The sequence below is a fragment of the Scophthalmus maximus genome, chromosome 22 (genome assembly GCF_022379125.1).
Source record: "Scophthalmus maximus strain ysfricsl-2021 chromosome 22, ASM2237912v1, whole genome shotgun sequence".
Classification (NCBI taxonomy): domain Eukaryota; kingdom Metazoa; phylum Chordata; class Actinopteri; order Pleuronectiformes; family Scophthalmidae; genus Scophthalmus; species Scophthalmus maximus.
The window spans coordinates 7,649,917-7,677,905 of record NC_061536.1 but is presented as its reverse complement, the minus strand read 5'-3'; the positions used below and the strand labels follow the sequence as shown (position 1 = coordinate 7,677,905).

Sequence of the window (27,989 nt, the reverse complement as noted above, 5' to 3'; positions counted from 1 at the left end):
CCCAAAAGAACAAAGGTCTCGTCTGCGCTGCGCACTAAAGCCCATCCGACCTGTGCTTTATTCTTAAAAATAGGCTTAAACATTATTTTCCTTATGGGGCAACAAAAAAAAGGACATTGTCTCAACTCTTGCCGTGGAGATATAGGGTCTAATCCAAATAACCAGTCAGGCCTGATTCGTCTGTGCTTGTATAGATTAATCTCCGCGTGCGGGATCAACAAAATAGCGTTATTGGTGATTTCATATGGAGATCCATGTCATTGGGTTTATTTATTTGCAAATGAAAGCCACTGATGGAAATGTTGATAGTCTTCATCTAAAAAAAAGTACACCTTGACTTATCTTTGTGCTTTAAAAAAAAAACAGCATCTCTCTCCCAAACACACACACACACACACCAACTTTATTCGAGACTCCTCTCATTCCGTTGTTTTAATGCAACTTTGACAAAATCGGACTGTCGCGTGTGTCCACGACCAGGACGCGCGCGCCACCACGGTGTATTGTGTGTGTGCGCGTGCGCGGGGGGGGGGCAGGAAGGCGTCGAAGTGAGAAGCCATCCCCGTGAACAATTAGGAGCGAGCGGATTGACAGGTGGGCTCTGACTGTCAGGGTGACGCTGGCGGAGGGGTGGAGTAAAGGAGAGGCCGGAGAGGCAGCTGGATGCGTCTTGTCTGTCAGTGGGAGCTGTCGGACTGCACCGCGCACTGCGCACCGCCGATGTGCGCACATTTCCACTGCGGAGAAAACACGGCGAGGCTCGTTGCGCTTTCTTTAGGGAACGGGGAAGGGAAAAAACAAGGGAAGAAGAAGAAGACCCAGAGGGCGGGCCTGCTCCTCGTGTTCTTTTTTTTCTGATGAGTTTCCGAGAAATTCGTCAAGTGTCCACATTGACAATCGGGCGGACAAGCGTCTCTGTGAGTATTTCATTATGTGTTCAGAGAGACGGGGGAAGCTGGAGGGGTTTTCTCCCCTCACACACACACACACACACACACACACGACTGATTGACACACACACACACACACTCACAGCTCGACTAACGTGTCACTCTTCTTCCTCCCGAAGACTGAAGCGGCGCTCGGATACCGGAGCGGGCAGCTCGTCGGCCGGAGAGAGAGCAGCTCTCCGCGGGTCTGTCGGTGAACAGACGCACGAACACAGTCCTTGTTTCCGACGGGAGCGCAGCGAGGGGCGCTCCGGCTCCAGCAGTGTCCGCGACATCCTCCTCCGGCTGCTCGGCAGCAGCGTCTCTCCGACTCCGCCCGCGATGACTCTCAGTGATCGGCAGAAGTTAACGGACGAGCGCGTTTGACCCCAAGTCCGTCGCAATCTCCTGCCTCCTCCTTTTATTTCCGATTAAGAAGAAAAACAAAAAGAAGAGGAAAAAGACCAGACACGCGTAAAGACTGGACCTGGCGTGAGAGAAAGAAAGATACAACAGTGACTTCTTCGCCCCTGCGAGGGATCTACTCCCCTAATTAGCCCCCACATCCTCCATCACCCAGCCGGAGAGCCGAGGAAGCTGCTGCTGCTGCTGGCGGCTCTGATTTCCTCGCGTCGCACCGGTTTCCTCTGCAGCTCGTCCGCTATTTTCGATCTCTGCATGAAAAGTCAAGCGGAAAGTCTCGAAGCAGCATGCCGAGGAGAAAGCAGCAAGCCCCGCGGCGGTCAGCAGGTAAGAGCCCCACGCTCCGCAAACAGACCAGCAACCCCCCTCTAGCATGGAAACACACACACACACACACTCACACACACACACACACAGACACACAGACACACACGCCATGTTCACCCTCAGAGAGCCATGGATTTGCACACATGCAGACAAGTTTCACAAAGCAGCGTCCTGCAGGCCTGATGCAGGACGCAAGGACAACAGGCAGTACACTCCCCAACCACTGTGCCACGGTCTGTTCAGTGTGTGTGTGTGTGTGTGTGTGTGTTCAGTCAACACGCGGACTTCTGGGGCGTTTCATTAGGCCATAACAGGCGAAGTTTATTCCCCCCACTAATCCACTGGCAACAGCATTGTTTCATTTACGCAGCCGCGCGCCTCGGTGCCAAGTGTGCCTGCGTGAAATGGAATGCGCGCAGCTGCGCTTCACTTCGCTTCACTTTCCGACGCGGCTCCCCGACCTGAGGTTTGCCAGCAGCGTCTCCAAGTTCTCAAAACAAAGCTCGTCTTATCTCGCGTCTACAGGCCAACGTGTTTGATGTGTCGCTGCCAGGAAAGAAAGGGGGTGAAGCGGCATATTTCCAGCCTGTGTTCCGCTCCGGGATTGCCATCCTTGATTTGATGCTTGATTGATCGCCTGTCATGCGACTTGCTTTGATCTATTCATTCCTGATAAACATCAGTAAATCATTCGCCATGGAGACACGCATGCGCCCGCGGTAGCCGCCCGGACTCCCCCTCAAAGGATAAGTCCCTTTTTTTTGCCTCCCCCCGCTGGGGAGCGAAGAAAAGACAAATTGAAAGAAAAGTTCTCAAGCGGGATAAATAGTTTGCGATTAATACCCGAGGGGGAGGGAACGGGGGGGGGGGGGGGCGTAGCGAGATCACAGAGAGGCATCCCACACAGACATGGCCCCTAAAAACACTGCAGGGTGAAGGGAGGAGGTTCCATCTAATGGTCACTTCAAACTCTTGACCTGACCTTTTGTGTTCGCGTCTGAGAAGCATGAAGTGTTGCGAGGCTGTCATAAATGTCCAAGGCACTTTATGATACATTTAACACCATACATGGCAACGTTGGGTACCACAGACCTGCCCCTACAAGTCACTGCTCGGGGCATATTATTGATACCAGGTGATGTAGAGTTTAAGTATAATGAACCTGCTAATAATAATAATAATAATAATAGAAGTACTGCTATCAAAAACATTTTATCTGTATTTCCCTAATATTCAATGGAAAAAAAGTAATGCCATGAAATATTCAGGTATGTTTCAGATGAGTTTTTATTGACTAAATAACAATAAAGGAAAAAGTAAATAACATACTGTATAGATTCATATTCTGAAAGAAATTGTACAACACAGGACAGTCAGACCTGCACGTTATCGTTAAGTTGACCGGACGTGAACTGCTTTGCCTGAATCCATTTGATGTCCCTGGGAGGTGTGTGTGTGTGTGTGTGTGTGTGTGTGTGTGTGTGGGTGTGTGTGTGTGTGTGTGTGTGTGTGTGTGTGTGTGTGTGTGTGTGTGTGTGTGTGTGTGTGTGTGTGTGTGTGTGTGTGTGTGTGTGTGTGTGTGTGTGTGTGTGTGTGTGTGTGTGTGTGTGATTGACATGCATTTCCAAATGACGGGGGAAAGAGGAACCTTTGAAGTTCATGCAGTAATGACCAAAGCCGAATAAAACAGCTGTAGAATGTTAAGCAGGCGGTGGAAATGTGAGGTTAAGCAGACTTAATCAAGGTTGTGACAGGAAGACTTTGAACTCTGTGGGGCTGTAATTTCTAATTGACGCGAGGCTTTAGTGATGGATAGAGAGAAATGTGTTTGAAGAGCGAGTGTGCGCGGTGAAAATGAACAGTGTCTCTTTCTACTTCTGCCACAAATGGTGGTGAAATCCCCCAGAAGAGCGGAGGAGGAGGAGGAGAAAAAGAAAAAAAAGTGTTGTTTCCTCTGTTTTCCAGCCTCTTGCCGGTCGTCCAGCCAGGCTCTGAAGTGGCCCCATTTCTGGCTCGGCTTTTGAATATTGATTTAATTGTCTGCTTTTGTGACGGACACATGCATCACGCGCAGTAATTGTCAATCGCTTCTTGGAGGACATTGTCTGCACATTATTTCCAGCGCTTTGACGTATGGTCAATCCCAAAAACTTTTCACACGTCCGCTCTGCTTCCTCTGTGAAATGGCGTACGCACCTACAGTATGGAACACAGGCTATTTTTACAATGCATTGCCAGATATTTTCCACAACCCACATTTGTCACTTTTGGAATTGCATTAAAACAAAATGTTGCATACGCTCCCCAGAGAGAGAGAGGGAGAGAGAGAGAGAGAGAGAGGTTTCAATGGCTCTTTGTGTGCCATTTCAAATGGGCTCTGTTTCATCAGTCACAGTGATGATTTTAGACCCTGTAATGGCGGAGTATCCTATCTAGATTATGACCAGTGACAATACACCAGTGTTCTTTCATTTGGAACCACATTACTGCATCTGTTAGTTTTGGCAGTTGAGTTCAGTGCAGTGCTATTTGAGCAGCAGAGACTTTTGCTGCAGTCATTTGTCGTCATTTTTTTCCCCTCCCCTCTTCTGTCTCTTCTCACCGAAGTGCAGTTGTTTGAGGTATTTCTCGTGAGGAGCTCCGGTAATTAATGGAGGGTAAACAACGCAGTAATATCAAGTGGCAGTAATCAAGAGGAGATCAAAAACATAACAGGACTTGATATTGTAAAGCAATGTTGGCACAACAACTATAGAGTTTTGCTTCTCTGTTACAGACTTTTGATTATGTGTAACTGAATCTGAACCTGTTAGTAAGTTATTTTATTTGTCGTTCGTCGTTTATCAATGTGCAGCGATTTTGCTAACCAATTTCAACAGAACAGATTGTTTGGTCGCAAGTCCTTAAGATTTGGTGCTTTTTTTGTGAGTAATATTTCTGTAAAATAGTTATAGTGTTTGCCAGGGAAAATAAAAGCATTGTGGCCATTGTTTTTAGTATTTTCTGATGTTTTATAATCAGATCATCAATCATTTAATCACAAAAATTCCTTTCCAGATCAATCCGTCAAATAAAAATTTGTTGCAAGCTTGGTTGACGTGCTGTGGAAAGGGAACTGTTCAAGGGTTTGATAGTAACTTCAATAATCAAGTTATTTCACATGTGAACTTTGACACTCAAGAACCTATTTTTATCAGACTGTTTACATCAGAGGCATTGTCATGTTTAAATGTGGCAACATGCTGTTCACATTACAGCTGAACAACCAGTAATTAGTTTAATTAGTGGACATGAGATACCGTATATGAAATACGCAAAGACGCCATTGTTCTATATTTGCCTTGATACTGGGGTCACAGCTTTGATTGCTGTAGGAAAATGAATGGCGTTGCAGCACGTCCACTCCGGCTTTTAGTTTGCCAGGCAACCTATCTTAAATCAAACAGTGTCACTCTAAGTAATGAATCTGTCAACTAATCATTCAACATGTCAGCGTGATTACAGTGTGACACTGTGTCGAATATATTCCGCAGGGGTTAAAAAGTTCTGGCTGAAATAAATATATAATTCTCTTTTTTCTTCTACCTCTCCTGCACAACGTCCAGTCTCACCAACTGAGACGGCACATGAGGGAGGAGGTGCAGCAAACTGTGGGACGGACCACTACACAGAGATGTGTTCCTTCATACCTAAACACTAATATCAGGTCTTTTGTCTGCTGTCTGGATAGAAACGTTCGCCCGCTGGCTCTTCTCTTGCCACTAATTAAGAAGTTTAAACGTATGAATCAAGTGTCCGGGGCCACAAATCAGAGACTGGATGCTGTTAATTTCTTTGATACGCATAACTGTGCGTCTCCTATAAACAAACTTCAGTGCTACATTTGAATGATCTGCCCCCGTAGCTTAGCACACGGCGTGTTTAATTGAAGCGCTCGTCGTCGTTTGTCCAGATTGAAGCCACAATGAGCCACGCACCGTTTCAGCAGAACACGCAGACAACAGTGCTTTGCCTCATGAGCTCCTCCACTGACATCAGTGGCTGCTTTCTTTTTTCTTCTCTTTTTTCTGAACAGATTCTGTTCCACCGCCAGTATTACTGCCTCAACGCGAAGCAAGTCTCTTAATTATGACTCGAGGGTTGGTGGGTGGGCGGGCAGGGGAGGGGAGTTGAGCTTTTCTTCTCTCCGACGGCATCGTTAGCCGCGGTCCCTAATTATCCAGGTAGCTGACGGTTCAGTGACAGGGCCGCACCGATTAATGCTGACAAATTCAGCAAGGTGTCAGGTCTGCGAGCTGCCTTGATATAATCAACTCGGCGTTAGCCACTTCTCGTGTGCCCGCCCCCAGTTGTTCCAGTGTAAACTCACCAGCGGAGGCCGCACGCGGTGTTACGTGACAGATCGAAGTGTGTGACTTATAAAGCCAACACGCCGCTGGACACCAGCAGTTCTGTAACAAGGCTACGAATGGATGTGGTCTCAAGTTTGGATGATTGGTACAAGAATAAATACGGCGTGTGCAGGGGAATTCCTGTGAATGTGAGCGGTTGTCTTACAACTTTCCTTTTCCCTCTGATCTTTCCGTTTACAGCTCTTCGGCCCGTTTGCCAGAACGGGGGACAAAGTTCGAAGATGAGCGGCCCTAATACATTGTGTTGTTGTTGCTTTTTGTGGCGTCTCCTCTGCAGAAATTTAGCTCACGGCACCTGTCAACTAAGAAGTCAGCAGAGAAGGAGCTTGTGTTGGTTTTTACCGGGACGTTTCTGATAAAGTATTTAATGACATTTTTCAGGAGTTGAAGCTGCGACATTGAGGGGGGAAAAATATCGTTTGAGGTGTAAAATGCAGACGAGAAAAGAGTGTGTGGGAGTGAAACATTCTGATCCGGTGATAAGGAAGTGTATGTAAAGTGTCATTAACAGCTGACATTGACTGAAGGAGTCAGTGGATACATTTGCTATCCCACACTCCACCACACCCGTAGTTTCATTTGCATGTGTTGTCAGCGCCGGTAGGCCTGCAGGAAATCAAAGACACACACTAATACACACACTCGCACTCTGCACGCACTGCGCGCTCTGTCCTCATCTTCGTGGAGGTTAAGTGACAAATGAAGATCGATGACTGCTCTTATGGAAAAGAGAGGGTCGAATTGGAAATATGTGGGAATTAGGCCGCGCCAGCAGGGCGACGATGTGAAGGCATTCCGAGCCGCAGCCGCGAGGTAAAACTATCCCCGAGCTTAATGAGGTTCAGAGGAAGCAGGGAAACCTGGATTTTCACTCAAGCGCGACAGGAGGAGTTTTGACAGAGAAATAAAAGGGAGCAAGGTCATTTTTCACAGGAATAGCATCCTCTGCCTTAAATACATCCTGCGCGCGTTTATTGTCTCTGATTTTCAGTGTGCCTGTTTTCCATTCACAGAGATATCCTGGCTGCAATTCAAAACAGCTGCAAAACAAAAGCCACAATGTACAGTAGGGATGTCGGATAATAACAGGAATAATAACAAGCATGACATCATCCGCATTGCCGTCCTTAAAGGGTTTTATGGCAGCGGTTGCTAATTACTGTGAAGTATACAGGCTGAGCTGAAGTTTTCCTGCCGATTGAGTAAAATAGCCATTTGGTTGAAAGGAGGGGAGACTGAACGCAGAAGGCAGGGACTGTACTGTGAATTAAGTTCTAGTGCATTGAATCCAACAAAAACATACGGACTTCACAAAGTGAATGTGGTTATATGCTTTGGCAATCGTGATTTAAGGATTTATCATGATGACCACATTTATATTTTTCACTCTGAGAAACTGAAACTGTGTGGTGCGATCAGGAGCCTGAAGTGGTCCAGCTGCCTTTTGCTTCCTCACACAAACATTTGACTGAGCTTGTCCAATAACTGCAGCAGTTTGAGGCGCAGACAAAGGGGAGTATGTGTGGAGAAGACACAGAAGAGAAGGAAAAAAAAAAAAAAAAGGCAAGTTGTGATTTAAAGCAAGAAGATGGGAGGTCCAGGGTACACCCAGAGGTCGGCGTGTGCTCAGGGGAGCCCCTGTCTCCGCTGCTTCCACTGGAGTCTACACACACTGTGCGTGCGTGTGTGTGTTGAGGTTCTCCCGTACTTTTCCATTTGCTGCACAACAGTCTTGTGTGTTGTCGTCATCCAAGTGTGTCACGTTTGTAGTTATCGAGTCTGGTGTGATGTCACCTGAGTGTATCTGTATGTACCTTGTGTGATTGATGCAGTGTACACCACACGGATGAGACCAAGTAAAGCCGGCGTCGGCTGCTGTGATTGAGTTTGTCCAAAGCTGGACGGCCTCTCTCATATATTGGTTTCTGCACTTTGCTCCATTGATCTAAGATATTACTGAGCTTCGTTTTTTGATTTTATTTTCCTCAGTCCCGAACTTGACGTATTAGAAATTGCCACCGAGTCGGTGCCTGTTGAGGTAATCATGGTGATCGAGCTACAGATAAGACGGGAGATACATGACCACCAGAGCGGGCACAGTGCGGTTTATTAGCCTCAGTTCTCTCTTTTTTTTATTGGATCTCCTTCTCTCTGGTGGCCGATACTAGAGTCAAGTGCTAAGTCAATTAAGCTAAGACTGAAAAACTGCCTTTGATCCACAAACTACACATTAACAACGACAGCGGCGAATGGGAGTGCGTTGCTGCTGCGGGAGGCCCTGCACTAACCCCGGCCCTTAAAGTCACGTCGCTTCTGTGAACCGGCCTTGAACATCTGGGTTGGAGCAGGACGGGTAAGAGAGGAAGTGGGTGAGGTTGACAGAGGGGAAGAAGACAAAGAGGGGATGTGAAGAAAAGATATTGAAAGTGACAGACGAACAGGACTTGGGTAGACGTTCTCCTGCAGCAGCTGTGACTGCTGCCGCCGCCCTGACAGGTGTCAATTAAGAATTACTGCCGAGGCCCCGTAGTCATTTTTTTTTCTTCTCCTGCCCAGCTGTCGGCCTGTGAGCCTTTTTGAGAAATAACACTTTACCCTTGTCACTGCGTTTGCGCTTAGCAACAGTCGCCCCAGAAAATGGGAGCACGGCGGGCACACTAATCGATAACCAGTGTATTAGCAATTATTTTGCTCATTGATTTACGTTGGGCCAGCAACTCCCACCGTGTTGTTATTAGCCACTGATTATAGTGCAGACACGCACGCCGGCACACACACACACACACTGGCTCCGCTGTGGCCAGTTGGGTAGTGTGTCTCCAGCACATGTGTAGTAGAGTCAAGTAGACATGTAGGTGACAAAAAGACCAACGATTACTAAGTACAGTAGAATGTGTAGTGTCTTGATTCATAACTACCGCAATGGTGTTTAGCCGACCGTTGTACCCCAGCAGAAGTCAGTTCGGTTCAGAGCGGGACAACAGAAACGTTAAAATGTAAAGTGCTATCAATTCGTCGCGCCAGACTATAAAGAAACCCAAGAAATGGCCGGAGGCTCGCGAACCGAATTAGTGTGTGCTGCTTATGTTTCTTTCTGTGGTTGCCTGGTGAATGGTTGGATGTGGCCTTAATGTGTCCACACTATAACTGTACACTGTTGTTGTATTGATTACAATCCTTCTGTTAACAGCAGCTATCGGTGAAGTTTGACACACCCCCCCCCCCCCCCCATCCACAGCTCAAAAGAGAGATCTGTTGGTACTGTAATGTAGAGCCTGTACTATACATCATGACACTCTTTAGTACATAGCCATCGAGAAAAGCTGGCCTCAGCACATCCAACCAGCAGCCCCGGCTCAAGTGGACAAGAGTCGGAGGGTGGACGTTTTTATCCCCCGAGGAGTGTTTATTTAACTGATAAGGTGGGTTGAGGCAATGAATATCATTTTTTTGGACACTAGTTTACTGCAGATAAGCCATCTGGGAATGGATACCGTTAACAGATGACACTTTGTCCTTTAGAGCGGACACTGGGGAAGGTCAGGCTGCAGCCTGGTGTAGTGCCACTGCCATCCCTCTCTCCTCGCCTTACCTCTTCATCTTTATCTCAGCCGCCTCCCTTTTTCTCTCATTCTCTTTACTCGTTTTTTCGGGATTACTCTCCTCTCTCTCTCTCTCTCTCTCTCTCTCTCTCTCTCTCTCTCTCTCTCTCTCTCTCTCTCTCTCTGAGAGTGTGTGTGTGTGTGTGTGTGTGTGTGTGTGTGTGTGTGTGTGTGTGTGTGTGTGTGTGTGTGTGTGTGTGTGTGTGTGTGTGTGTGTGTGTGTGTGTGTGTGTGTGTGTGTGTGTGTGTGTGTGTGTGTGTGTGTGTGTGTGTGTGTGTGTGTGTGTGTGTGTCCTGTAAGCCTTTCTCATCTTCCTATCAGTCATCAATCTCAATCTTACTGACTCAGTTCTCCTCTACCCTGCTCATATTTTCTTTCATCTTCCTCCCTGTCTCGAGCTCTCATCTATAGCTCTCTCACCGGATGTTCAAGAGTCAGTGAACTGGTTACAAGAACACGAACTCCACATCTGAAAAGGAGAGCTTAATGCTCCCGTCTTTCGGGCTCACTGGCCTTGTTCTCGTATATCAAGAACCTTTTTTTAAATTCTTTTTTAATAGTCTGATCTCTGCAGTCAGACATCTGACTTGTAAAGATCCAAAAGGTCACAGGGCAATAGAGTCTTGTGTCATCGTCTTTGAACTCTGAACACATGACTGTCACAGCTTTTCCAGGAGCGGTTCCCATTAAGCAGCGAGTTATCCATAAAGCATGTTGCACAGGCGAATAATCAAAGCGCATTTTGTTGGTATGAAGCTATTCAGTTTTGTTTGACACTTTCATTAAGAAAGAGACCCATTGAGCACGATTTGCTCGGCGTTACTCGCGCTGTAATCACTTAACGGTCGTCGGCTTCAGTTTGTCACTTGATGGGCAGTTGAAAGGAGATATAATGTCTCGTGATCCCAGTCAATTCAACTATACACCACATGCTAGCCACCCCCCCCCCAAATTTTTTTTCTTCCTCCCAAATCTTTCCTGAGCCGCCGTGTTGTCTCAGACAGTGACAGTCGCAGGGGGTATAAGCTGAGCTCTGTCCCTCTAAGTCGTCTGTCTCAGAGGAAACAGCAGGAAGCCCCTTGTACACCCCAACGTGTCCTCTGTCAGTGTGTCTCTCGTCACTCAGTGCCTGACACACCGAACCAGCCGCCGTCTGTCTGTGTGTCGGTCTGCGTGTCTTGCTGGCTGGACGGCCACCTGAGCGTCTGTCTCTGATTACCTGTCTCGGGTTTGTCAGGTGAGCACGCTGTCGGCGGCCCGTTTACTCGTCTTTCCCCGGTCCGCCTGCCTCTTGTCTCTCTCATTACCGTCCCCATTTTGATATTGAATCATGTCAGCATCAACGCTGACATCTGACGTGAATACGACAGAATTGGTGGCCTGATGTCTGTTGTAGCTGTAAGTTTATCCACTCAAGTGCAGTTCTTGTGTACTTAACATTTGTATATCCACTTTATATTTTATATTGTGTTATTTTTTTTTAATTTTGGTTTTGTAGTTTCTACTTCACTACATTTTTAGCTAATAGCTGCAGTCACAAAGTACCGTGCATTTTGTCAGGCAACAAGCGGAGTCTCCAGGAAGCTAACGTGCCTGATAGAAATCCATACATTTTCATTTTTAACACTGGTATTTGTACATAAAACAAACAAGATGTTGTGTTCTACTTTTAAGTCCCCGGGAGGTGGATTTTATTTCCCTTTGACGGAGTTGTTTCCCTCTGTTATCATTCTTTCCATAATCTAACCAGCTGCCTGCTGTTTTACTGGGCACGAGAGTGGCATCGACCATTTCATATAACTCGCAGCAAGATGACGAATAAGCCATTTTTTTCCCAAAAACTATTCCTGCAAGATTTTCACATGAAATACATGATTTACTTAAAAGACAATACATTGTCAGAGACTGAACACATTTATTTACTCCCACTATCCTGGTCCGTTGAGCTTAATGCTACATGAGTAAGCAAGTCAATATATTATCCATCACTTATAATTTTCAGCAAGAAAAAGAATGTGTGCTGGTTTATAGTTGCTCGAGGCTTCTCTGGTATGCACAACAACAGGTTGCTTTTTTATTTTTTAATAAACCAGCCTCAGCCTAAAAACCACAGTTGTTAACACTGTTCTGGACTCTGTTTTAGACAAAAACGTGTGATGTCATCAGTTTGAGAGTGATGTGAATCTCACTCAGGATGCGCACTGCAGGTCTGGAGAGGTTTGGACAGACTGTAAAATGATACCAACCCAAATGCTGTAAGAGTTACAGTAATCAAAGGTTGAATTTATCTGTGTGTCGTCAGCAGAGGGAGTGCATCCAGAACGGTTTATTTAGTTTGGTCAAACCCAAGAGGATGAAGGAGCAGAATGAATTGATTTCACATTTATCGAGTTCAGGCAATTTACCTTGTTATCTCGCATCTAATCAACGGACCTACTGTTAAAGCATCATTGGTTATTGTTGAACGTGATATAGTGTATCTAACATAACATTGGAATGATTGCAAAATTACCTGGGAGGTCTCTTCTTGAGACAGAATGTGAAGGACTCAGAATTATAGATGGTCAAAAGGACATTTTCACATGTCCTTACAACTATTTAGAAACTGCTGTCGGACCCCGACACCCTCCCTCTCGATATTCGGGTTGTGAAGAGCTTCAGTGTCAACACGACCGGGGCCGCGGAGCTAGACGGAATTGAGTGAGGCCCGTGTGTGTGTGTGTGTGTGTGTGTGTGTGTGTGTGTGTGTGTGTGTGTGTGTGTGTGTGTGTGTGTGTGTGTGTGTGTGTGTGTGTGTGTGTGTGTGTGTGTGTGTGTGTGTGTGTGTGTGTGTGTGTGTGTGTGTGTGTGTGTGTGTGTGTGTGTGTGTGTGTGTGTGTGTGTGTGTGTGGGGTGCAGAGAAGAAGCAATTGAAGGAGGGGCATGAAGGGGTGAAAAACAGGAGAAAAATTGAGTGACGGCGAACAAAAAAGAACCGGCAAGGAAGGGGAGGGGGATGAGGAAGTGGAAAAAGAGGAGACAGAGCAACAGAGGAGTGAAAGAGAAATGACTTGAGGGGTTGAGGGATGGAGGGAGAGGCGGATAAAGCGAGAGAGAAAAGTATTAAGGCAGAGGTGAAGAAAGAGAGGGAGAGAGAGAGGCAGTTGGATAGTGGAGGAGAGAGAGAGAGAGGGGAGGATGTCACCCATGGCTGCCACTCATCACTCACAGCTTAATGACACTGTTTTTTTCTCCTCCCGCCTCCTGCTTCTTTTCTGTGGCGGGGGGGGTTTCGGCCCGCACCCGATCAAACGGGGTCATTCAGAGTTCACAACCTCCAGGTGGGACTGTCCTCCACTGGGGAAATGTTTGTGGACGTGTGTGGTACGAGCTGTGAGGTTCGTCTGCCGAAGGAGGCACTTTGAGAAATGTGGAGGTTTGGGTTAGTACGGTTAATCAAGTTGTGGACGAAGGTTAAAACTGTTTTGTTAGTAAACAAAAAGCAGAATGAAAAAAAATATTAATTCTCATAAATAAGCCGATATAGGTTTTCTTTTTCTTTTTTTCCAGACAGTTCTGTAAACATGGTTAAGGCTTTGTTTTGCCTGCCTGTCAGCCGCATGTGTGTTTACGCCTGTGTACACGTATGCTTGCTCGCAAGAAAACCACTCCGTTGAAAACCACATGTCTGTCGTTTCCTTATGGGATTGGCCTGATTCCTATTCCAGTGTTGGAGTTGTGATTCTGTGTGTGTGTGTGCGCGCGTGCGTGTGTGCTTAGCTCCATTTGTCCTCTCACTCATTCCCGTTTCTGGGAAGCATCAGCCGTTTAAAACTCAAACGGCAGGATTTTTTTTCTCCTCGCTCTCCTCCTCGCACCAAATTTGGGGAACAGCTGGGGCGGCCATGACGATGATTTGTCTCCCTCTGCCCGTCTGTCTGACAGGTTTAGACCATGCACACACTCTCACACACACACACACACACACACACACACACACACACACACACTCACACACACGCACAGATACTCTTCAGGGAGACACTCCCTAACAGGCACATATACACACTATTAAACATGCACTCAGTATCACAGACACGCAGGCACAAACAGAAAGACACACACACACACACACACACACACACACACACACACACACACACACACACACACACACACACACACAGACAAAACCGTAGACACATTCCCCTTATAAGAGGCCGTGTTCTCAGGGCGCTGCCAAAACACTCTGATTTCCTTTAGCCTGGGCAGCCATACATCAGCTTGGGGCCTCCCAGCCCGGATGGCAGGGGCTGACAGAATGACATGTGTCATTTATCAAACGAGGGGCGCCAGGCCTCAGGAAACGAGCAGACCGCCGCGTGACAAAGCCCCCCGAGAGCTCCGCTCCGCTCACAACGATGCGAGTGTGTCATGGGATCAACACTGACAAATCTACAGAGATAGAACACACATAGATACACTCTGACACCAAAACACAAGCAAAGGAAAGACACAGCGAGAGCCACTTCCGCGCATATACAACCCCGAGGATCACACATTATAGTCGAGCTGCATTGTGGCTGTGCATGCGGTTCGTTTGCCTCGGTTTAAAGAAAGAGACGATTTATAAAACAGCCATGCAAAATGAAAAAAAAGTATATTTTCTGGATTCTAACATGCTGGCGGTGGATCTACAAACACACATACCCACACATGCACCCACATATATGTTTCCCTTGCAGCCAAAGAAGCTGCAGCCAAAGCTTCTCCTGTTGCCAGCAGCAGGCCTGTCTGTGTTCTTGTGCTTCTCGGTGAACGGTCACTGGCAACGCCGCTCCGTCCCTCTTCTTTCATGTCCACGCCACCGCATACCCACAGTATCCCTCTTTTCTCCTAGATTTGGTCTCCCGCTCTCTTCAGTCCTTCCTTTTTCCTCTTCCCGCTCTATGTCGCGAACCCCCCCCCCTCGTCCTCCAACCCCGTTTACTCTTTCCAAACCCTGTTCATTTGTCTTCATAAGCCTAATTTATTTTCTCTGCCAGATGCAAGCTGACAGCCATCAGTCTCTCTCCCCCACACACACACACACACACACACACACACACACACACACACACACACACACACACACACACACACACACCTGACCTCCTGACATGGAGATAAATACACCAACATGAAGGCTCAATCACACATACCTCTTTCCTTGCTTTTTGTTCATTTACTCTGTCTCTATTATGCACACACGCCGATATTACCTCACACTCCGCTCTGAGGTCAACTTTATAGTCACATACCCTCTGTTTTACCCCTGTCCTCCACCCCCTCCCACCCCCAAAACCTCCCATTAACATTACAGAAGATGGATGTGTCTTCATAGCGGAGATTAATTGCGGATATAGAGTTATGGTGCCATTTGTGTGTGTGTGTGTGTGTGTGTGTGTGTGTGTGTGTGTGTGTGTGTGTGTGTGTGTGTGTGTGTGTGTGTGTGTGTGTGTGTGTGTGTGTGTGTGCGTGTGCGCGAGCGCGAGTGTGTGTGCGCGTGTGCGCGAGTGTGTGTGCGCGTGTGCGCGAGTGTGTGTTAGTGTTAGATGGAGGGCACTTTGGGAGGCGGTGTTGGGAGCTGAAATGTGAGGGAGGGAGGCTTTTCTCTCGTTTCCAGAACCTTCCAGCCGTTCGTTGTCTGTCCACAGTCTGATATTGTGCTCTGTTGAAGGATTGCTTCCTCTCTTCCTGCCTCTCTCTCTGACTGTGAAGCTGTTCATAGCCATTGTATGCTCTCTCTCTCTCACACACACACACACACACACACACACACACACACACACACACACACACACACACACACATATGCATGCATGCATAGTTGGACACAGACACAATTAGGGTGAGATAGCTACTGATACAAGTCCTCTTTAAGAGCTCAATACATAATTTACTGACTTACTCCAGAGACCTTTTTTTATTTTTTTACCCCTAATCCCTCCTCCCTCCTTTAATTTCTTCTTTTGTGACGTTACTGCCTTGGTCATCAGGAAGGGGGGAAAAACAACCACACATACATACTCCAAACTGCTGAGTGGTTCAGGATTTGTTATACATATATTTTTTAGTTACGCCCCTATGCCCTTCATCACGCTTTAAATCCTAAACCAGTGTTGAAACAGAACAGCAGAACTTTGTTTAATGGAGCGCCAGACTTCAGCACTAAGTTGTCACTTGAAGGCCGAATGAAAAAGAAAACTTGGCGATGCATAAAGGATAACAGTTTCGATGGTGCACAATTGCTTGAATTTCCCTGGTGTCACATGCAGTTAAAAGCACTAAAATGTTTGGGGACATTTGGTTTGTCCTGAGCAGCCTCCTGCCCTGAGGGTATGCGGTTAATTAATTTCCCTGTAGTGACTTTATGGTTTTTATGTTTTGGTTTTCTTTGTCTGTCTTCGTGCATGTTGGGGAAGTGATGTTAGTCGGGTCCCTGAGGTCCTGTTCTCTCACAGTCCTTTTGCGTTCTTGTGTGCAGGCTTGTATTTCATATCTGGTGTTTGGGGTTGTGCTTGATTGCCGTACTGAGAAGTATACGGGTCAGAAAGGAGCTGATGATGCGTTTGTGGCGCCCCAGTCACTCCGGCATTTCTAACAGCGATATTCCTTCGCAAAAATCAATGTATCCCAGTGGAATCGCTGTCATCAGTAGATTAGCTCACATATCAAGTTCAACTTTGATTAACTTTGGCGCGCACTTGTCTGCTGTTGGTGGATAGCAAGTGGTCTTGATGGTGCTATTCTGTGACAGAATGCAAAAGCTAGTGAGATCAAAATGGAGGCAGCAATCGTAGCTTGTTAGCCCTGTCACACCACGCACTTTTATTTTGTTAGAGTATAAACAATATTTCTTTTTTAAAGAGAATAGCTTTTTAGGTCACCAGCAGGAGATGATAGTACAAGTACATCTTTTCATACCGTGTGAAAATAGTGTTTTGTTTAGCGATTACACTAACAAGCTATAGGCCGATCGCACAGGTAGCAAGCTCCCTGGTTCAGACAGCCTTTTACATTCTGTATTAAATCTTTATGGGATAAAATGAAAGTCTGCAGAATAATCACTTCAACCGCAATCTCCTAGAATTGAATATTCTTGCAAAGATGATGCCACGAATTTCACCGTGCCACCTAACCAGCATGTACTGTGCTTCCTCCCAACAGTTGAGGATCGGATTCATGGAAGTGTCTGTGGGCGTATACGTGTATATATATTTTTTTCTCTCTCCTTGTGTCGCTCTTTTCCTTCTCTATGTTTTGTTCCCCAGCAGTGTACAAAGTGGATGGCCTCTGTGAATTGAGGGGAGGGCTGACAGCATGGCGAAGGTTGATTGATGGCTCATTGTGCAACCGGACTCGGCTAGACCGAACTGGTTAGGTTGTGACCCTGTTTTGGCCCCCTGCCCTCTAATTTTCATCTTTTTTTATCCTCGCTGTTGTTGTTTTTTTTTTCTCCCTGTATCTCACCATCTACCTCACACACATTCAGACATGCACAGTGCATAAATATACGCGTACGTGCAGACTATACACACACACACTTCCTCTCCGTGCCTCTTCTCCTCCACCCCCTCTCGTCTTCTTTGCTGCACTAAACTCATCATGGGTGCCATCATTCATTCTTGGCTGTTTCCTTTCTTCCTTCCTCTGCCCACTTTGTTTCCTTTGTCAATGCTCCTTCAGGACAGGTTTTGTCCCATCAGGTTTCACTTTACAGCCACTAATCATTCGGGTCCAAAACACTGGCCACTTTCAGGTCACCCACCAAAGAGGATTCGGATGTACAAATCCTACGCCGCTTTGGATTTTGCTTAACCAACCAATTGTTGTGTGCAGAGGAATGAGCGACGAAGTTAGCCTAAACACCAGGCACACTGCTTTTAAACTGTGGTTCAGACAGATTATTTTTCCCCTGCAATGATTTTCTGCTTCTATTCTCCACACAACCATAGTGATTTATGGTAATTATCCATCTTTGGGGTCATCCATCAACTGGTTGTTGCTAGGCGATGGGAGCAGCTGTTGTTCAGTCGGGGGAAGCTCCACTGTCAGGGGCAATGCAGGTGAATTCAAAAGACGGCATCTATGGAGACAGAATTAAACCGTGTTATTTTTGTTAGCCTGTTAGTTTAGTGATTCATTCTTTCTAGATTTAAACAGAACTTCTCTCCGTCAAGTAACGGAATGATCCAAAATAGAACTTCAGCAACCTGTTAAATAATCAAAGATGTGTAAAGTGTCCTGAAGTCTGAAGTAATAACAGAAGAATAAATGAAAGCAGGTATTTAGATATATATAATTTAATGAGAATAACTTTAATCCAAACACTGACAAAATCCTAGAGATGAAGAAACGGACAATATTTTGCTCTCAACAAAAAATAATCTGTTTACCAAATGGCATCTGTCTGATAGAGCCTACATTGAATCAGTGCTTGGCATTGGTTGAGTAAATCTCACTCACATCATCTTTAATTAGCGTTAGTAATGTTTTATCTGTACTCTGCCTGCAAACAAACCAGATGGTTTGAAATGTGTGCGCAGCACCAGAGCCGCGTTGGAGAGATGGGCGTGGGGGGGTTTGGCAGAACAGTCGAGCAGAAAGGGCTGGAATCGACTGTGCCGATGATCTAATGGCTGTTGTTTCATCTCAGTGCAAGCAGGCACTGACAGTTCAGGGAAAAGGTGATTTATAGACCACAGTCACTGTCATGGCGTGTCAAAACGGGTTCACATGAGATCTGAGCAAACGGACAGAGAGGAAAGAAAGGAAGAGAAATTGAAGGGGAAGCATAACAAGAGAAACTTGCAGCGCAGTTCAACAAAGAACTGGAAATGTTTATACTTCGAAATAACTGCACTTCCCCTGATTAGTTGCTTTCATCCATCACAGATCCAGTCTCTGTGACACCGTAGTTGTCTCAGTTTTTTTCTTTTTTCTTTCTTTCTTTCATTCACATGCACACTAATCTAATGAAGCTAAGCCAGGGGTAAAATGCACAGTCTGTATGACCCACTTAAAAAGGCTATTAGCATGATATGAGTTCGAGGAACTGTAAATTAATTGGAACATATGTGAAAGACAGTCGCCGAGTTTTGGAAAAAGGGGATTTATCTTTCTTTACATATACATTTAGGAGACTGCTGTAGTTGATAAGAAATATCGAAGGAGCTTGTAACATCTATGACAGAATCCAGAGCAGCTGCCACAAGTATCAACCAAATGTCAAATTTAAAACGTTGTCTGCACATTTAGCCACCAGCGTGTTGGGCAGACTGCACTGGTTGTTTTGTTTTCCCCCACTGGAAGAGCCGCGGAAGCTGAGAAGGTGGATTTGTATGACACACAAGCTACTAGACGCCCCGGAGATATTGTGCCATATGGTGGACTATTCCATGTGGGTAGGCTTTTACATGTCTGGTCAAGAGAGCTGGGGGTTATGGGAATTATGGCTAATACATTGTATCCGTGGCAACACTGATCTGTAAAGCTTTGTCCCGTCTTGAGTAGGAGTGACAAAACAAGCGAATGAAAACCCCCGAAAGATCCACAAGATGAAATAGTTTTAGAGGAGGTCTTTGCAGATTCTCTGTCTCAAAAGAAATCTAGATTGATGGAAAGAGTTTGTCATTAAACTGAGTAACTTTGTTTCCTAATGATTTGAGTTTTTCTAATAATGACTTTTATGAAAAGCTCTGTTAGTCCTCAGTCGTCTTCAGGCCGAGAGGAGGCCGTTGGTCTGTGCCAGCTTCTCTCAGTGTGTGTTGTCCACACAGCAGTCCAAAGAGATTGTCAGGTCCTGTGAAACCACAGCAACAACTATCCCGGAGTGGGAAAAAAGAGCAAGAATGAAGACGACAGGAGAGAGCAGAGAGAGACAGAGATTGCCTGACGTACTAAGCATTACCATAATTGGCTTTTCTACATGATAGGACAGAGGAAATAATAATGTCATTTTATTTACAGCCTTCTCTCTGCCGAAACACGCACACACCCATGCACGCCGTACAGGTCAATGACACACACTGATCAGGGCTGTCCAAAGCCATCAGAGGTGAGTGGCAGCGAATGGAGGGACCAGTGACAAAGCGAAACGGGAGAGAGAAATAAGGCTGCCACGCCAGAGCTCCCATTTTGAAGGGCAGCTAAACGGTGTGAGGGAGCTTCCCCGGCCGCCCCGCTCCGAAGGCAGCGCCCGGCCACGCAGGGTAAATCAGCAGGGTGAAAGCTGGCGGAATTGGACATTAGCACTGCAAATGAGAGGCGGGATTGCCCTCTTCTCAGAGACAACATGAATAAATGAAGAAGGTGTAGCAGGAGATTGTGTTGTGGATGTATGAAGGAAAGAAAGAAAGAGGAAGGGACGGGCTTAGTTATAAAATGTGTTTTACAATTTTTTTTCTACAGTTGTGCAATTGGTGAGGGTAATGCCAAATAAAAAAAAAATATCTGAATTTGGCAAGCCACCACAAAAAAACATTTTTGATGCTTTTCTTTGAGGAATTGAAACAATGTTTTGGGGGTTTTTTTACAAAACAAGTCAAACTTCTCAAATGAGGAAAAGCCATATGTGAACGCTGTTTAAATAAAGTTCATTTTAAAAGCTGACAAAATGATTACATTAATCAGCAAATGAGTTGACTGAACGTGACTGCACTGGAGAGTTTCTGGTACCAGGTGGCACAGACGCATTGTGGGGCTCACTGCAGGCATGTGTACCGTACATGTTTACGTTATCAGTGCATGTGTGTACCACGTGTTTTATTGGCAAGGAAATCGCTTCCTCCAGACTATCATTTTTACTTCAATCACAATTTGATTCAAGTGTTTTTTGCATTACTTCATACAGCTTCCTACCGTGGGGGGAGGGATGTACTTTGGGTGGGAGGGAGGGAGAGAGAGAGGGAGAGAGAGAGAGAGGGAGAGAGAGAGGGAGAGAGAGAGGGAGAGAGAGAGAGAGAGAGAGAGAGAGAGAGAGAGAGAGAGAGAGAGAGAGAGAGGGGGGGGGATGTCCTACTGTGGTGTCACCTGTCTGCAGCAGGAAATCCTGGACTCTGGGCTCAACAAAAGTGACAGGCTCCTCCACAGACGCAGATGGCTTCGCTGTCCCCCCCCAACCAGCCACAGTGCATCCCTGCTTGCACCTGACACGCTGTGACACTTGACACACAAACACAAATGGACACACACACACACACACGACTGATCAGCCACACCTATTGTGCCTCGCTCGCACGCACCTACTCTACAAACTTGCACACACTTGGCAGAAATTTATCTGATTTTTCTTTCCTGTTATATCATGCTTAGTTTGTTGCGTGCTGTTTAACTTGCTTCTCTGTCATGTATTGTTCTCTCAGATATGCGCGCACATACACACACATACACACACCTCTTGTTCGTTGGCCTAAACACATCTTTTCTCCTCTCTTTTCAAAACTTTCCCTCTTCTCCCTATCCTCCCTGACAGCATAAAGTGGGCTTACGTTTTTGACTGACAACCACAACAGACAACCCCCTCCCGCCCCCACCATCCGCCACCCTCACCCCCATTTTAATCCCCTCCCCATCCCTCGCCCCCTCCCTCTCCTCTCCCTCTTTTGTTCTGGGGGACGCGGGAAAGCCGCAGTGTCAGCATCTTTTCCATCTCTGATTGCCTTATTAGCCGGCGGTGGCACCCGCAGCTTTTCTGACACAGATGGTGAAGGAGGAGGCTTCGAGCAGGGGAGGGGGTAAAAATGGCTGACTTGTGTTTGTTGTTGTTACTTCCCCTCCCACCTCTTCTCGGGCTTGTTTGCGTGGACACTGACACCTCGAGCTGACACTGACACACTCCTGACAATGATGCCTGTCAAGGCAGCATATGGAGGATGGCAGGGGAAAAAAAATAGGATTTAGTGTAGGTATATTTTTTGTGTGCGTTTGTAGTGCTGCCAGGTTTTCTCTCACTGTCAGTTGGGCTGCTTTATCCTTAACTACTCTCACCACATTGAAATGGATAGGTGAACTTTTGCATTTATTTTAATACATAGGGCTGCATCTTGATTGGGAGAACAAGACTGGTTGAAAGAAAGCTTTACAGCCGCATTGGCAAAAGGTTAAAATCCCTTAATCTAGGGGGGAAACTAGCACTGTAGTGGTTAAATTAACGAGAGGAAGGCTGTACTTTGACCACGCACGTTCACCCACACACATACAAGGCAGAGAGCTGCAGCTGTTGGGCCTCCAGCCTTTTCAAGGCAACAGTAACCTGCACCTCACAAACATCAGGTATAATGTCCATTCCTATTATAGTATAGAGAGCTACATGCTGTTTGAAGCTGACAGCACATCTGCCTCCTCGCTGGAGACTGATTCTGGCACCTCAGACAAGCATTTTACGAGGGATGCATTGGGGGAGCTGCCTTAGCATATTTAACCCTCTATTTTACCTTCACTACTGCTTCTCTGTAATATTTCCCCTTTAATCTTCTTTCAATGTCCTATAGAAGCCTTCTTCTTTTTTTTTTTACAATAGTAGCTCCAGTAAATTGTATTTGCTTTCATTCTTTTTAAATCTCTGACATCTAGAATTCGGAGAACATTTTAATCCAGATTTTGGCAACTAATTATTTGTGAAATTTGCAGACAGCTGCGTAGAGAGACAAGGCAGCCATTTTCCATTGATACTGTAAAGCTCACTCTCTTCTTTTAAAATGGCACACTTGACGCTGTGAGTACTCCGGGAGCACAGGCAGTAACAACACGGCTTGTCATGTCCACTGGCCATTTCCTAGCATCACGCTGTGAGGACTTCTACAGCCGATGCCAAGTTGACTCCAGCCAGCCATGGCTTGGCAAGGCTGATGCAGCTGGCATTTTCCTCCACTATCTCTTACTTGTGAATCCATAGTGTGTGTGGCATTTTGGAAGAATAAAGCAATTCAGTCAGGAACAGTTCTTTATTCCCCCTTCAGCAGTAAAATAAGCAATGAAATACTCTAGATAATATGGCTTGAGGCTGGTGTAGCATTTTAATTTGCTGATAAGGAGAAATGTTGTGTACTTGATGAATATGCTGAACTGCTCGCACATATGCGGTAAATTCATCTTATTAATTCGCCGTTTTCAACTCAAGCATATGTTGAGGAGACATCAAAGAGTCTTTAATAGAACGATCAATGAGGCAGTTTGCCTTTTTCATTATTCTTCTCAGTTGAGGAGTGACAACAATGTCTTAGTTTTTAGAAGTAGGTTGTGAGGTAACAGATCTTGGCACATGATTAATAAGTATCATCAACATCATAATTAGAAATTGTGCTTGTTTTTAGTTTTTAAAAAGCAGAAACATTTCTGTAGCTCATCCCTGCTCTCTACCCTTGCTGAGCTGTAGTGTTCAATAGCTTCATTAGGCAGTGCAGTGAAGAGGACTATCCGTCATTGTCAAGATATGGATGTTTGCCACTTTATTATTGCAAACCTGTGTCCTCTTCTGGGACTATCGACAAAATATCTTTGCCCATACCACCTACATATAGTAGTGTTTACTATGTTTATAATGTGTCATTCTAATGTATCCATTATAGATATATATAAAAAATATCTAACGTCACATTTCCCTTCTGTTTGGTTTTCTAGCTTATGGACCAGAGGACGAATTTACAGTGGACAAAATTGATGAAGAGGAACATCTGCAGGATGATGGTCTCTCTCTGGACGGTCAAGACGCAGACTATCTGTTCAATGAGGACGAGGATGGAAGAGATCGTTTTAGCTGCCAAAACTCTCCAATTAGCAATGGCACTAACCCAGATGCTGGGTATGCCTCTCCACTTAGCACCACCAGCGATCAACTGGTGGACCTTAAGACCATGTCCTCCTTTAATGATGGTCATGACAAGGTCGGGGAGAAGCTAGAGGAGAGCACAGAGTCCATCAATGGCATCTCACTACAGGACAGTCTGGAGAAAATGAAAACCGTCTATGCAAACATGATCTCGGATGCCTCCTGGTCCAGCATTGCCCTGGACATGCTTAAAAGTAAACAAGGGAACAACTTTGCAGCTAGCAATGGCAATGGGAGCAATCACAAAGGGAGCAATGGGTTCCTGAACAGTCACAGCCCAGGGAACATCCATGTAAAAAGTAGAAGTAGCAGTAGCAATGCCTCCGCCACTACTAGTATTACCACCAGCAGTAACGCCACAAGAACAGTGTCAAGCAGCAGCAACAGTGGCACTAGTTTAAATTCTGGCGGCACAGGAGGATTGGCCTATGACTGGCACCAGGCAGCATTGGCCAAAACCCTACAGCATACTCCATACCAACTCCTTCCTGAGCCTAGCCTTTTCAGCACCGTGCAGCTTTACAGACAGAATAATAAGCTCTATGGTCCGGTGTTTACTGGTGCCAGCAAGTTCAGGTGCAAGGACTGCAGTGGAGCATATGACACTTTGGTTGGCCTGACAGTGCATATGAACGAGACAGGTCATTACCGTGATGACAATAAGGATACGGAGGATGATCGAAGCAAAAGGTGGTCCAAGCCACGCAAGCGTTCCCTATTGGAGATGGAAGGCAAAGAAGATGCCCAGAAAGTTCTTAAATGCATGTACTGTGGCCACTCTTTTGAATCCTTGCAAGACCTTAGTGTTCACATGATCAAAACAAAACACTATCAGAAAGTGCCTCTAAAAGAACCAATGCCAGCCCTCACCTCGAAGCTGGTACCCCCAACCAAAAAAAGAGCATTTCAAGACTTGATGTCCCCAAGCTCACCAGAGTCAGTCTCGTCTGGCATACTCCTGGGAGAGTCTCCCAAAGACCAAAAGTTGGCCAATCCCTATGTCACACCTAACAATCGATACGGTTACCAAAATGGTGCCAGCTATACTTGGCAGTTTGAGGCACGCAAGGCACAAATTCTCAAATGCATGGAATGTGGCAGTTCACATGATACCTTGCAACAACTGACAGCCCACATGATGGTCACAGGGCACTTTCTTAAAGTCACAAATTCAGCCTCTAAAAAGGGAAAGCAGTTAGTCTTTGATCCCGTCATTGAGGAGAAAATTCAGTCGATTCCTCTGCCACCAACTACCACACGACTCCCAGCCCCTAATGGAAAGTCACAGACTGACTCACCATTGCAGCCCTCCAGTCCTGAGGACCAAAATGAAGAAAAGAAAGATGAAGAGATGGAGGAAGAGATAATGGAATATAGGGAACCGGAGAGAAAAATCAAAGAGGAGAAAGAAGATCCCCCTGAAAAAGCTGATAAACCTGGAAAGGCTAGATCTTACCAATATCTGAGAGAAGAAGACTTGGAAGAGACACCTAAAGGTGGCTTGGACATCCTTAAATCTTTAGAGAATACAGTTTCAAGTGCCATCAACAAGGCCCAAACAGGCACACCAACCTGGGGTGGATATACTAGCATTCATGCTGCCTATCAGCTCCACGGATCTTTGAGGTCTACCTTGCCCTCGTGTGCACAGGTTCAGCCTTTGTTCAGCAGCAACAGTTTGAAGGCACTGTCCTCTGATTTAGGTACTTTGATTAATTCTCCAAATAGCCCCTCTCCACCTCCAAGTCACAAGAGCAATGTGCTGGCCATGGAGGAGCTAGTGGAGAAAGTGACAGGGAAAAGTTTAGTAAAGAATGAAAAAGAGGACAAACCTGTACAGAATAAGTGCAGGCCTGCAAAGTCACCATTGCCAAATCCTAAGGATAAACGGGCTTCAACCAATACTGAACATCTCTCGAAGGCAGTGAAAAATTCAGCAGCAAAGGACCAGACTGAGTCAAGAGGCAAAGATGGAGAACAGAGGGAGAGCAAAGTAGAGAGACAGATTAAGAGGGAAGTCGATTCACCAAAAAAGCCTGTAAGTAATGGTTGTAATAACCTGAGCATCATCACCGATCACTCGCCTGAACAACCACTTGTGAACCCTCTCAGTGCGCTGCAGTCTATCATGAACAACCATTTGGGAAAAGCTGCAAAAGTGTCTAAACCCTTCAATGACCCCTTTGCAATGCTTCAGAAAATGAACAGCAACTCTCCTCAGATAAAGACGGCAGAACCTGTGAGTCAGCATCATCATGATGGTGATGATGATGATGATGATCAGCCCATGGACTTGACAAAATCCAAGAACTCTAATGTAAGTACCGCTAATGGTAGTTCCACTATACCAAACAACAACAACAACAACAGCAGCATCAACAACAGCAAACCAGCTTTCGGCGGTTTCTCTCAGTCTCCATCTCCACCTCTGCGGGAGAATGCTTTGATGGACATTTCAGACATGGTGAAAAATCTGACTGGTCGTTTGACACCAAAGTCCACAACCCCATCGTCCATCTCTGAGAAATCAGACATCGATAGCTGTACTTTTGAGGATGGCTTGGAGGAGCTGTCTCCCATCCAGAGACGGAAAGGTCGACAGTCAAACTGGAATCCTCAACACCTCCTGATTCTTCAGGCCCAGTTTGCCTCCAGCCTTCGGGAGACTCCTGAGGGAAAGTTTCTAATAAGTGACTTGGGACCCCAGGAACGGGTCCACATCTGTAAATTCACTGGTCTCTCCATGACTACTATCTCTCATTGGCTGGCCAATGTAAAATACCAGTTAAAGCGGACAGGAAGCACAAAGTTCCTAAAGAATATTGACTCTGGCCAACCTCTGTTTTTGTGCAGTGACTGTGCATCCCAGTTCAGGACTCCCTCCTCTTACATTCACCATTTGGAGTCCCATCTTGGGTTCACCCTGAAGGACCTCTCAAAGCTATCCATAGACTTACTAGAGCAGCAAGCAGTCAGCAGAACAGAGGACAAGTCTTTCAGTTCCTCTGGACTCACAGAAGAAGACACTGGCTCTATATACCAGTGCAAACTGTGCAATCGGACATTTTTGAGCAAACATGCAATCAAATTGCACCTTTGCAAAACACATGGAAAGTCGCCGGAGGACCATCTCATCTTTGTGAAAGAGCTGGAAAAGTTTGACAAACAATGAAGTCAGATAAAGCTGACAGCATAAACAGATTACTGTTGCACTATGACTCTAAGCTACAATCTGTCATAACAGATAGTGCCACAACTGTATTTAGCGTCGCTGGGACGTATCATATGATGAAAACATGGTAGCTTTAATACCACATACTGTAATTATTCAATTAATCAAATGGCGGGAGCTTGCACTGTAGAGGCTCAATAGTGTTATAAAAGTGGAAATCTTGGTAATACAAATGTACCAAATTGGTGCAACAGCCATGGCACTATGTAGTCACTGACCGATTGTTGCTTTTGTAATGCACTGCATCTTTTCTGAGCCTTTGGGGGAAAGTGTGTCGTATTGAAACTGGGCCATGCTCTTATTTTGATCACTGTTTCTGAATGATTTTTAAGATAAATATATTTCAACACAACTTGCATATTATTTATGAGACAGTTTGTGCATGTTTTTTTATGTAAAGCAGTGAGCATATTATGTCTAATGAAATTTTAACCATGATGACAAAACTAATATCCCTGGTTATCAATTTTGGATGCAGCCGTTTATATGAAGGTACATTGCTAGGAATTGGGCCATGTGAAAAATGGTGTTCTAAAATGTTAAGGTGATATCAGCACTTTAGGAAAGTGTAAATTGATGAAGAAGTATGGGTACAAATAATTGCACATCACCATTTTGAGTTTTTAATCCCCTCGATCTACATCGAGTACAGTTGGGGGACTAACTATGATATTGCTTTGTATTTGCCATTAAATCACAGAATGTCTCACAAAATGTCAAACGTCTTTGTTTCTCTAGTAAAATATAATTTCCTGGTTGTTTCAACATGTACAGTATTTGCATTAGTAGGCTACCAGTTTTCTTATTGTGAAGCTACAGTTGTAAAATAAATGAAGTTTAAAACTTGTATGAATAATCAGCAAGTATGTATACATGTATGTCAGCATATCTTGCTCTTTACAGTTCAACATTATTTGTACTGTGCATTTTTATAATGTTATTTTCTAGAACAAATATGGGGGGAAATGTACAAAGCTACAGAATATTGTTGGACCATAATGCCATTTTTCAGTGAAAAGTAGGTCCTTTAATGTGGTTTACATAAAATGACAGAACTTTACTGGCATCTGCTCTGATGCATGGTACTGTACATAACTTTGAAGAAGAAGAAAAAAATATTGCGCATTGATAGATTTCCAGGTTTTGTCATCAACCCAGTTATTCAGAATGCCATTCTTTTATCCTCGGTTGTAAAATAAACTCCATGTCCTGGA

General features: G+C 45.4%; 1 protein-coding gene across 1 annotated transcript; it reads left to right on the top strand.

The window, feature by feature from the left end:
- Positions 1 to 547: 547 nt before the first annotated feature.
- LOC118292105 (teashirt homolog 1-like) lies at positions 548 to 27,989 on the top strand. Its single transcript, XM_035620794.2, has 3 exons — positions 548 to 917; positions 1,070 to 1,679; positions 23,336 to 27,989. Exons 2-3 carry the CDS (start codon positions 1,640 to 1,642, stop codon positions 26,713 to 26,715), a joined length of 3,420 nt encoding a protein of 1,139 aa, XP_035476687.2. The 5' UTR covers positions 548 to 917; positions 1,070 to 1,639; the 3' UTR covers positions 26,716 to 27,989.

Bases quoted from the DNA above. Each gene is read 5' to 3' on its own strand.
- LOC118292105 (XM_035620794.2), top strand. From the start codon at position 1,640: ATGCCGAGGAGAAAGCAGCAAGCCCCGCGGCGGTCAGCAG. The intron at 1,680-23,335 runs GTAAGAGCCCCA...TTGGTTTTCTAG, and splicing joins AGCCCCGCGGCGGTCAGCAG to CTTATGGACCAGAGGACGAA.